Source organism: Belonocnema kinseyi, chromosome 10 (genome assembly GCF_010883055.1).
Source record: "Belonocnema kinseyi isolate 2016_QV_RU_SX_M_011 chromosome 10, B_treatae_v1, whole genome shotgun sequence".
NCBI lineage: Eukaryota > Metazoa > Arthropoda > Insecta > Hymenoptera > Cynipidae > Belonocnema > Belonocnema kinseyi.
The window spans coordinates 58,224,541-58,237,590 of record NC_046666.1 but is presented as its reverse complement, the minus strand read 5'-3'; the positions used below and the strand labels follow the sequence as shown (position 1 = coordinate 58,237,590).

The 13,050-nt window shown below is 23.6% G+C and overlaps 1 protein-coding gene across 1 annotated transcript in view; it reads left to right on the top strand.

The window, feature by feature from the left end:
• The window catches only part of LOC117181757 (SWI/SNF-related matrix-associated actin-dependent regulator of chromatin subfamily A containing DEAD/H box 1 homolog), a 49,782-nt gene that overhangs the window by 24,922 nt on the left and 11,810 nt on the right, over window positions 1-13,050 (top strand). The window contains exons 6-7 of the mRNA XM_033374721.1: window positions 7,366-7,640; window positions 7,718-7,855. Of these exons, the coding sequence (XP_033230612.1) occupies window positions 7,366-7,640; window positions 7,718-7,855 (413 nt within the window). The remainder of the gene's footprint in view (window positions 1-7,365; window positions 7,641-7,717; window positions 7,856-13,050) is intronic.

Sequence of the window (13,050 nt, the reverse complement as noted above, 5' to 3'; positions counted from 1 at the left end):
AGTAGATAAACAAATTCAAAATTTTGGTCCTTTCGCATAGAAATTTTTTTTTGCACTGGAAATGTTTTGATATATTGGACAAATGACTGCTAGTCACAAAAATATTAGAAAAAGTTAACAATAACCATTGTTATAAATAATTCTCGTGACAAAATATTCAAATGTAAGGTTTTATCAAAATTTTTATTTTCTTTTATCGTTACAATGGCTGCGGTATTTCTAAAAAAATGTATCTTTGATAATATTTGGTAGAATATAGCAACTTACATGTTTATAAACAATTTACATAAACAATTTCCAAATGTTGGCAGTTTCACTTGGAAAAATTCGGGTTTTCAATCGTAATAGATTCAAAATCAATCATAACGCTGCATGTTAAGATTCACTCAATACAAAATCTTTTGACAATAACCCACCGACTTGGACATTGAAGAAAATTTAAATTTGATAGAACCCTAAGTTTAAATATTTCGTCACTAGAATTTTTAATAACTTTTTCTAATATTTTTGTAACTAGCAGTCATTCGTCCAATAGCTTAAAACATTTCCAGTGCAAACAAAAATTTTCTATTCGAAAAGGCCAACATTTTTAATTTGTTTATCTAATTTCTTTACAAAGATATAAATTGTTATATTTGATCAAATATTATTAAATAATTATTATTTTAACGAATACATGAAGTCGTTCTGGCCATTGTTTGTTATTAAACGGCATTCCTACATCATTGTGAAGCACTATTAGCAACAAAATAAATTTTACCGATAATAAGGTTATTTGTCGATTTTTTCATAAAATTGTTTTATAACAAATAAATGGAATAATACACAATATATTTGTATCCTATGAGTCCCTAAACATTCATTTAAGACAGTATAACGTTATCCTGATCAGTTATTAAAGCGTAAAAAATTGTTATGTACAAAATTTTAGTTTTTTCATACTTTGAGTGGAAAAATTATTGATACAAAAATAGAGGAGACAAAAGTTCGGAGAGTCAAGAAATATAGAATTTAATGATCTTTAATTTAAAACAAAAAATTGAAAATCGCAAGAAAATTAAAGGCTCTGAATATTTTTGACTGAAAAAAGTGCATATCCTCCAACTGTCAAAATCTCCTTTAAATTTTTAAATAAAATTAGTAAGGGTTGAATGCAGCGAGAAAAAAGCTTTCAAGATTAAGCAACAAATAAATTTATATATATATATTTATATTTTTTTTTAAAATTATTATTGTATTTATATTGGATATAAGTGATATATTTTTTATTAATTATTCTGGTCACGTATATGTTTTAAATATTTTTGTCATTGAGGTCTTAAATATTATTAATTTTTCATTAGCTACATTAATAATTTTAACAATAAATAATTTTTCTTAACTAAAACAAATAATAAAATCAATAATATCAGCAAAATAAATCATAGAAATATGAAGTTCGAACTGCTTTCAAAATGTTTCTCAAAATTAAATTTTGTTCATAGCAAACTACATGTTTTCATGACTTTTTCTTTTTTTGAATAATTAGGGGGCTGGCTTAAACAAATATATACCATAATTATTACATATATTTTTACAAAAACATTCTAGAGTGAAATAAACATTTGCTTTTTCAAATCACAGAGTTTCTACAGATCAGGTATTTCCAGAAAGTTAGAGAATGTCAGCGAAAACCTGATAGAGTTAGGAAATTTTCGATAAACTAAATTTTTAGTTATTGGAATTATTATAGCTAAAAATCGCAACTATTTAGTTGAAAATTAATCTCTTCTATTGGAGAAATTAAACTATTTTGCTAGAAATTCATCTTTTTTGTTTGAATTCTACTATTTTTGGTACAAAATTAAAATCCTTTTTGTGCTTGAAATATAATATATCAGGTTTTTCATTTAGAATTCATCCTTTTTCGTTGAAAATTCAACTACTTTGTTGGAAGTGGAACACTTTGTTAAAACTTCATTTATCTGATTGATGATTCCTAATTTTTGTTGACAAACCTTTTTTTCAAAATTTAATTATTTTGTTGAAAACTATGTTTTTTAGTTGAACATTAATTTTTTAACTGAAAAATTAAACCGTACATGTTTGGTTCAAAATTTATCTGAAGTTTAAAATTCAAATATTTGTTTTAAAATTCCTGTATTTGATTGAAAAATCAAATTTGTGAGAGAATAATATTTATGCTTCTTGGTGAATAATTCCTCTTTTTTGTTGAAAATTCCTTTTGAAATTTTGTTTCTCCTAATTTAAAATTAATTTTTTCAACTGAAAACGTAACTTCTTTTTTTTACCAAAATTTATCTTCTTTGATAGAAATGTAGTCTTCTTGGTTTAATACTATACTATTTCGATGCAAACTTTCTTTGATTTGATTGAAAATTAAGTCGTTTTTTTCTGAAAATTTAAGTATTATATTTTTAGTTGAAAGTTCATTTGTTTTGAGTGAAGATTCAACTATTTGTCGGAAATCTGTATTTTTTTGGTAGGAAAGTACTCTCATTAGTCGAAACTTTATCTTTTTGGTTAAAAGTTAATTTCTGTGGTTAAAAATTCGTGTATTTGTTAAAAAATTTATTTTGTTAGTTGAAGATTGAGCATTTTAGTTGAAAATTGACCTTAATTGTTCCAATTATTGTGGAAAATTTACTTTTTTTAAAATAAAAATTTAATCTTTTTCGTTAAAAAATGTTCGGTTTTGTACAAAATTTAACTATTCTAGTTTTGGTTAAGAATTTATTTATTCAGTTGAAAATTTTTGTAATAAAAATTCGTTTTTTTTTATAGAAAATTCATCTTTTATCTTTTGAGTTAAAAATTCCCCTATTTCGTCAAAAAGGCATATTCTTAGTTGAAAATTTATCACGGTAATTAAAAATTAATTTCTTTGGTTGAAAATTCGTTTCTTTTTATTTAAAAATTAATTTTTTAACTGAAGATGTAACTATCCCATTTTTTGCTTAGAAATTTATATTTTTATTTGAATTTGTGGTAGAACATTTAAGCTTTTTGGTGACTAATTTCTCTTTGGTTAAACATTTCTTTAAATTTTCAAATATTTGTTTGCAAATTCATGTATTTTGTTAAAAACTTATGTTTTTGATAGAATTCATCTTTTGGGTTCAAAAGTCTTATTTTTACTTGAGGATTGATAATTTTAGTGAAAAGTTCGTTAAAAATTAATTTTTATTACTTTGATTTATGTTGCCATTTAAATTAAACGCCCTTTCCAATTTGAAGCGATACGTTTTCCAGCGAAATTTAAATAATGTAATTATCATTAATAAAGATAAAAAATACGATTTTTTAAATCCTAATTTAAAATGCTTATAAATGCTCATTACATTCTCAAATCACTTATTAATATTTTAAAAATTGTTTTTTTTTTTATAGTAAAACGTTTTTAAAAATATAATTCTAAGTTGATGCAAGAATGTAAAAGATTCCTTGGTTCTAGATGAATCAATAGACCTATAATATTAATAAATTTTATTAAAGATTAAGGAAGTTATTGTCATTTATATTATATTTAAAATCGATTTTTGTAGTAACCATTTTTTCATTTTCATAATTTAAAGTTGAGTTGATAATAGTAAAGAAGCATTGATTTGAGAAGAATTGATAACGTATGATATTAATAGATTTCATTGAACAGTAAGGAAGTTATGGTTATGCATAATATTTAAGAACACAGTTTTTTAGAGGCAAATGTTTTTTATTAACATATTTTAAAATTGATGCAATAACGGAAAATATTCCCTTTTCCAGCTTGAAAAATTACCGATTTATATACAAAAATTGTTTTGTTTGATTTGTCATTGTATTTAAACAAAAAAGTTTAACCAAATGGTTGAATTTTCAACCATTAATATTAATGTTCTACGAAGGAAGACAAATTTTTAACAAATTACATACATTTTCAACTAAATACTTTGGATAATGCATGTGATATGGTAATAATGTGTTTCCAAAGTTTTTAAACTAAATAGCTCAATTTTTAAACCAAAAAGATCAATTTTTACCCAAAAATGTGAAGTAGTTAAATTTTCATTAAAGAGAATTTATTTTCAATTTTAAAAAAATGTTATACAAAACAGTTTAATTTTGTACCAAATACTTGAATTGTATACCAAATTCTTGAATTTTACGCTAAAAAGACGAATTTTCTACAAAACGTTGAATTTCAAACCCAAGAATATGAATTTTCAACAAAATAATTCTAAACGATCATTTTTAATCAAAAAATGAACTTTCAAGAAAATAGTTCACCTTTCAACCAAGAAGTTAAATTTTTAACGTAAAAAGATGAGTTTTCAACAAGAAATGTAATAGTTGATGTTTCAACCAAAATGTTTTATTTATAATAAAAAACAGATAAATTTAACCAACAAAAACGGGTTTTTAACATAATACTTCGATCTTCAACAAAATGCATGTGATTTTTGCACATGCAAAAATGCATGTGATGATAGTCCAAATTTTATTTGATAAATTTTTAGTTTATATAGAGTAATTACATTTTAATTTCAACTATTTTTGTTACAATTCTATCTTTCTTGGTTAAAAATGCAACTGCTTGATAAAAAATTAATTTTATTTGATTAATATTCAACTATTTTGTTTTAAAATTCATTTTTTGTTCTTGAATTCAACTGTTCTTTATTTAAAATAAATTTTTTTTGGGTACAAATTAAATCACTTCGTTGAAAGTTCAACTACTTTGTAAAAAAAAATCCTTTCTTTTTTGAAGTTTAAGAATTTGAGTTGACAATTCATCTCTGATTGAAAATTGATTAATTTTTTTGGCTGAGAATTAATGTTTTTAATTTAAAATGTAACTATTTTAAATTAAGATTCATCATTCATTAATCTCTTTTGTTCAAAATTAATTTTTTTAACGGAAAATATAACTTTTATAAATTCAACTGTTTGTTGAAAATTCATCGTTTTGGATTAAAAATTAAACCATTTGTTTCAATTTTTTCTTTCTTGACTAACAAAGTTTTGTTGTTGAAAAATCAACTGTTTGTAGAAGATTCATATTTTCGACTATGAAGTTTAACAGGTTTTTAGAAAATTTAACTATTTGGTTGCAATTGTATGGTTTTTTGTTCAAAATTCGTCTCTTGAGTAGAAATTCAATTTTTTTTAAATGCAACTGATCGATTGAAAATTAATCTGTTTTGGTTCAGGATTCAAGTATTATGTTAAAAATTCCTTCTTTTTTTTTTGTTAAATACAACAGTTTTTTATTTTTAATACAATTTTTTTTAGTTATCAACAATTATATGTTTTGTCGAAATTTCATCTTTTTAGGTTGAAAATTCAACTTCTTGCTTGAAAGTTCATATTCTCTATCGAAAATTCGACTATTATGTAGAAAATTCGTCTGTTTACCTTGAGAATTCAACAATTTAGAAAAATTCAAATATTTGGTACAAAATCGAACTTTTTTTTAGATTTTTTTTAAATCAAAAATTAATTCTTTAAGATGAAAATTGAGCTACTCCATTTTTTGTTGATAATTGATCTCTTTTTTTTAGTTTAACAATTGAACCATTTAGTTGAAATGTTTAGAAAAGAGAAAAACATAAACTAAAAACTAATCATTTACAATTTTGACTAGCATCACATCCATTGTTCAATATATTTAATTAAATATAATGCAATATGTTAAAAATTGATACTATTGGTTTGAAAATTCAACTATTTTATAGAAAGTTCATCATTTTGGCTTGATAATTCATCAATTTGGCAGAAAATGCAAGAATTGGTTAAAAATTGAACTTTTTTGTAGACATTTTTTTTATTGAAAATTAATATTCTCAGGTGACAATTCAACTACTCCTTTTTTGGTTAAAAAATTATCTTTTTTAGTTTAAAAATTGAACTATTTAGTTATGAATGTTGGGAAACCAAAAAAATACAAAATAATTGTTAATTAAATACAATTTGCAGTAGCACTACATCCATTGTTCAATCTGTTTAGTTGAAAATCATGCATTTTGTTCAAAATTCATCTTTTTGTTGAGAATTCGTCGTTGTGGGCTGAAAATTGAACTGTTTGGTTCGAAATTCTACTTTATTGTTGAAAATTCGTTCATTTGGATGAGAGAATTTTCTCTTATGATAGAATAGTCATATTTTCGTATTGAAATAGAGAAAATTATTTTCAAATTTTAATTTCAAATTTTTTTTATTCTCTATATAAAAAATTCTATGTTAAAAATGCCATAAGATTAAACTTCTAGTCTCTGAATATTAATAGCTAGGGAAAATGAAAAATTGTTCAGGAGAAAGTCAGAGAATTTTGAAAATAAAATTTTTCGTGCATCCTTTTTCAGCATTTTTATGAAATCTTAGAAAACTTGAAATCTGATGTACACTCAAAAGTCAGTCCCTCGTGAAAATAGCTTAAAAAGGCATGTGGCACACTCAAGTATCGACCGACCCACAATATAACCGACCTCACTTTATCAGTTCACTACATTTTTGCTTTTAACTCAAGAACTTTTTTTTTGTAAATAAAATATCGAACTAAAACTTTCGAAAATGTATCAGAAGACCATAAACTACATTTATATACTTCATTTGAGTAAGAATTTCTCTAAAAATAATTTCTAATGAAATTAAGACTATGTAATGAGTGAGCCACGTGACCAAATTCCTACCTTACCGACACTGTTTATTTCCTAACTTATATTCACGCGAAGCGCCATATCGAGTTTAAATTTTGGGATACTAAACAAAAAGCACTAAGAATTGTGGGACTGGTTCTAAATTTGTATAATTATGAAAAAAGTTTTTTATTGTAAATAATTTTTGTTTGCTTTTTTCATAATTATTAAAATGTAGGAGCAGACCCACCTTTCTTAGTGCTTCTTATTTATTATCCCAAATTTTTAACTCGATTTGGCGCTTCGTGTGAAAATAATTTAGGAAATAAAAAAAGTAGTCACATGGCCTTAAAACTACGACCATTTTTTCACATATTTTCTTTGTAGCCTTGATATTTTTGAAAATAAGATTTTTCTTATATCTAAAGCACCTGCGACATGTAAAAAAACGTACATAAAAGTAATTTACTTTCGGTACAAAGAAAATTGGTAAAAAATGGTCCCAGTTTTAATTTCATTAAAAATCATTTTGAGCGAAATTCCTGTTCAAATGAAGTACCTAAAAGTAATTTATGGTCTATTGATACATTTTCCAAAGTTTCAGTCCGATATTTTATTTACAAAAAAAGGTCTCAAGTTCAAAGAAAATTCAGTAAACTGAAAAAGTCAGGTTGGTAATATAGGTATTTGAGTGGACTTAATCTGGATGATTTCCCGTTTGAAAATCTAAAACTCGAAATACTTTTTACAGAGAATTGGAGTAACGAATTAGAACGATGGTCCCCGGAATTAAATGTCGTAAAATACTACGGATCGCAAGAAGAGCGTCGAGAAATGCGAATGGGTTGGCGTAATGGCGACTTGGACGATGTCGATATTCTTTTAACGACTTATAATCTCATTAGTAGCACGCCAGAAGAACGAAGATTATTTCGAGTTATGCCTACTCAGTATGTCATATTCGATGAAGCGCACATGCTTAAAAATATGTCTACAATTCGTTACGAGAATCTCGTCAAAATCAATGTAGGTTCATTCGGAAAAAGAAATAGTATCCTATTATGTTATTAAAATTATTATACTTCAAAATTGTTATTTTTCAGGCAAAACATCGAATTCTTCTGACTGGAACGCCCCTGCAGAATCATTTATTGGAATTAATTTCTCTTCTTATATTCGTGATGCCGTCGATGTTCGCCGGAAAACAGGGAGACCTCAAAAGTTTGTTCTCCAAAAATCCAGTAAGTCGTTTTACTCAAAATTCATTTGATTAAACTCAGTTTAATATTTTTAAATTGAAAAGTCTACGATTAGATTTTTGGTTTTGAGTATATATATATATATTTTTAATTAAAAATTCTACTATTTGGTTGAAGATTTAATTATTTTGTTGAAAATTTAACTATTTTCTTATAATTGGCCAGTCAGCAGGGCTGAATTAATGAGAAAATTTGAAATTAAATGTGATATTTTTTAAACTTTATAGTTTCATAAAACATACTTTCCTAATGAACAATGTGGAAAAAGACATTTCATTGAAAAAGCGCTCGAAAAAATTTAATATTTCTGCAATTTTAAGTTCTGGAAGATGTTTATTTTTTAATTAATTGAAGCTAAAATATTTTAACAGTTGTATGTCACTCCTAAAGAAAGACCATTAACGAATGTTTTTTTTATCTTTGGAAACACTTAAATTAATCGAAAATTATTTTTCGAAGTGCTACAATAAATCCATGTTGAAATTAAATTCTGAGAATTAAGAACAAGGAAATAAGCATTATCATCTTGTTTTTAAATTTATGGAAATATAATTTCTATAATATTTTTGAGAAAATTTAGAAGATTTTTAAATATTTCAGGGGTATCAGGAAAGAATCTGGAAATTTTTAAAGAACCTGTTTTATTGTATAGGATTTTACAAAATATTATGAGAAATTTCAGTCTTTTTAAAATGATGTTTAGAACTTTTAGAAGTTGGGAAGGAATCAGAAAATATTTGATAAATTTTCGAAAATGTTTCCGAGTTTTCAAATATTTGTAATTTATTTAAACGTTTTAAATTCCTGAAAATATTTTCAACTGACACGAATTTTTCTCAAAATTTTCAAATATAATTCCAAATTTTAAAAAAATACCTTACTATCTTCTAAAAATTTCCAGCAATTTTAAGAAAATTTGTTTATTCTCTTGAAAACTTTCGAAATTATTTTCAATTCAACTAAATATTTCTTGAATTTACCCGTCTTTTGTTCGTTTTTATTTTGCAATCTTACAAAATTGAAACATTTTGCTTTAAAATTATTTTAAACTTTCACACGAATATAAGGGAAATTCTTCTTTTTTTTTAATTTTGTCAAGCTTAAAATTTGTCTGCATTTTTCATTTATTCTGCAAAATTTTTTTAATTGGCTCAAGATCTTTCAGCTTCTTCTGTGACCATTTTTGAAATCTTCTAAAATCTTTAGAAATAATCTCCTCAAATTAATTTTTCGAAATAAAAAATTATTTTAATTTTTCCTAGGAAACTGAAAAAATATCGTTCATTTTCGTGAAACTTTACCAAATTTAGAGAAAAACTTTACAAGTTTTAATTATTTTTTAATCGTTTCGAAACTTATGAATCTCTCAAACTTACTCAAATTTTTTCTAAAATCATGTAATATGGCAAAATTTTGCTTTAAAATTTTTCAAATCCTTTTTAAAAATTGAAAAATTTCACATGAATTTTTACAACTTTTTTCACACCCAGACAAAATTCAGTAATACCTAAAAAATTTGTAAATCTTGAAAAATTAAAAAAAAATTGTCTCAACGTCTTCCATATTCTTTTAACCCACATTTTAAAATCTTTAAAACTTAAAATTATTATTTAAAAATTAAACCGAAACCATTTCTCCTCAGATATTTTAAAAGGGTAATTTGAAGTTTTTAAGATTTCATAGTGTGGTATAAAATAATATGGAAGACTTTGAGACAATATTTTTAATTTTTCAGGATTTACACATTTTTTCAAGTAAAATGAATTCTTTCAGGGTGTCAAGAAAATGAAAAAAAGTTTTTAAGATTAATGGGAAATTTTTTAATGATTCTTTTGTAAGGAATTTCGAGAGAAACTTAAAAAAAAGATCACAAAACATTTCAAATTATTTCCTAAAATTTTTAAAAAGTGTGTGAGAGATTTTCAAGAAAAATTTTGAAATTTTGCCATATTACATAATTTTAGAAAAGATTTGTGTAAGTTTAAGAGATATTCAGAAGTTTTGAGACGACTCAAAAATAATTTAAACTTGTAAAGATTTTTTAAGAATTTTGTAAAGTTTTACGAAAATGAAACACATTTTCTCAGGTTCCTAGGAAAAATAAAAATAATATATTATTTTGAAAAATTAATTTGAAGAGATTATTTAAAAAGATTTTTAAAGATTTAAAAAAAATTGTCAAAGAAGAATCTGAAAGATTTAAAGGGTAATTTTTTTAATTTTACAGAAAAGATTTAAATAATTTTAAGAGATTAGAAGGTTTAGAAGGTCTGAAAAGATTTTTAAAAAATTGTACTTATATTCATGTGAAAATTGTTAATAATTTTTATTTTCTAACATGAACTTTAAGAAAAAATTAAACATATTAAAAATTAATTTTAAGTTTTAAAAGATTTCGATAGTTTTGAAGAGAATAAAAAAAGTGTTCTAAAATTGCTGGTAAAATTAAAAAAATATAAGATAATTAAAACAAATTTTAAAGGATGAAAATTTCGAGTCAGTAAAAAATATTTTCAGGAATATAAAACGTTTTAAATAGATTATAAATATTCGAAAACTGTAAAACATTTTCGAAAATTTAACAAATATTTATTGATTCCTTCCCAACTTCTAAAAGTCCTAAGCATCTTTTTAAAAAACTTAAATTTTTCATATTTGGTGAAATTTTATAAAGTAAATAAATTTCTTTAAAATCTTCTAGATTTTTTTTTTACACGTCGGAAATATTCAAAAATCTTTTTTTTAATCTTTTCAAGAATCGTATGAAAATTATATTTATATAAATTTAAAAACAAGCTAATAATACTATACAAATTTTAAAATATTTTAGCTTCGTTACAAAGTCTATTTGATTAAAAAAATGTGACATTTAAGAGTTTGTTATTTAATAAAATTGTAATAGACAACAATATTTTGTTATTTATCATATTCCTTGTTTGTAATAAATTGTTAAATTCCTATAAATATTTCTATTCCTGAAATTTAAATTTTCCGAAATTTAAGATTACCGAAAATAATTAATAACTTATTAATTTATTAATTAATTTGTAGTCGATCTTAAAGTCGGTCAATTTTAGTTTCGGTTTTTAAATTCGGAATTTCTTTTTCTGTTAATTAAAAATCTTGTCGTTACGTGAAATTTAGGAAATTTCATCATTCTATAATAATGTATATTTTCGGCTTTTTTCATTAATTTGTGTATTCGTTATTTATGTTTAAAATTATTTTTATATCTTCCGAATATCCATGCAATTCTTTTGTGTGTTTGAATTATTTCAATTATGCGGCTTTTTCTTATATTAAAAAAATAATAAGTAGATACATAACTCTCATTTAATACCAGACTATAATAGGAAGAAAAAATAATTTTAAAGTGTTTTTCATATTTATTTTGTAATTTTTATGCAATTTTTCTATGGCACTGCCTGGTTTTGTAGAACAAAGTTTTAATTGCAAACTGGGGTATGATTAAAAAATGCCAATTTAAGATGCAGTTAAAAACTGCAACCCATCTGAAGGTTAGAATCGTATGGAAATGCCAAATTTTCTGTATTTCTAGTAGTTTTTTACTTTGTTTATTCATTCAAAAAACATAATAAAAAATTCTTAACAAAAAAATCGAGAATCAAAAAATATAAAGAACTTCGATGTACTATTTCATTTGCAGAATAATTAATTTTTCTTCGAGCGTTTATTCAATAAAACGAGATTTTTTCTCTACTGACTGGGCTATAAAGACACCTCTTTTGGCCGAAACTTCCACTGCTTGTTTAAAAATTTGTCTGTTTGGATAGAAAATTGTTTGGTTTTTTATTCAAAATTCGTAGTTTAGTAGAAAAGTGATCTTTTATTATAAAAATATCTTTTTTGGTTGAAGGTCTATTTTTAAAAATTAAAAATTTCATTATTTGGATACTTTTTGGATTAAAAAATCATAATTTGGTAGAAAAATCTTTTTTTGTTTGAAAATTAATCTTGTTTGCTTGAATTAAAAAAATTGAACATTAATAAGTGGTCTAAATTCAATTATGATTCAAAATTAATATCTTTTGGTTAAAAACTTTACTGTTTAGTTGAGAATGTAATTATTCCGTTAAAAATTCATCTATTTTCTGAAAGTATTCGTTTTTGGTCGAAAATTCAACTGTATCTTTGTAGATATTTTTTTTGTTGAAAATTTGTTTTTTTTTTTTTTTTGGTTGAAAGATATTTATTTTTAATTGAAAAGTCTACTATTATATTTACAATTTATTTCATCTAGTTAAAAATTCTACTATTTGGTTAAAGATTTATTTGCTTTGTTCAAAATCTTGTTTGGTTGAAATATTTATTTTTGGGTTAAAAGTGAGATATTTTTAATTGAAAAGTACTATCATATTTTTGGTTCAGAATTCATCTTTTTGGTTTAACAAATTCTATTATTTGATCGGGAAATTAATTATTTTCTTGACAATGCAACTATTTTCTGAAAAATAATTCGTTTGTTTGTTAAAAATTCAAATGTCTTTTTCGTCTTTTTGGCTTAGAAATTTAACCATTCGGTTAAAACTTTAATTCTTTTAGAAAATTTTATTATTTTGTTAAAAATATTTTTTAGTTGTAAATTAAACAGCGGTTTTGAACATTTTTTGTATCAGGTATAAAATTCGTCCTTTGGAATCAAAGATTCATCTTTGGTAAAAAAGTTATCTTTTTTGTTTGAAAATTTACCTTTTTTGGTTGAAGAGTGGTTATTTTTAATTGAAAAAAGTGTTTTGTTTGACGTTTGTCTTTTTGGATAGAGAATTCATCTTTTTGGATTCAAAATTCTTTTTTTTGCAGGAAAGTCATATTTTTTGTTGAAAAATCATTTTTCTTGGTTAAAAATTAAACTTTTTTTTAAAACCTTCTTTTTTTGGCTAGAAAATTCCACAATCTGGTTGCATTTAACTCTTATTTGTTTGAAAATTCGATCACTTGATTAAGGTTCAACTTCATAGTTTAAAAATTTAACGATTTGTTTGAAAATTAATCTTTCTTGGTTAAAAAATTAACTTTTTTATTGGCAATTCATCTTAACGGACTTAAAAGTCGATTTTTTTTACTAGAAAACAACTTTTATTGAAAAATGATATTTTTTCTAAAAAATTCAACTATTTGGTTAAAAATAAACTTTTTGTTCATATTTTTGGGTAAAA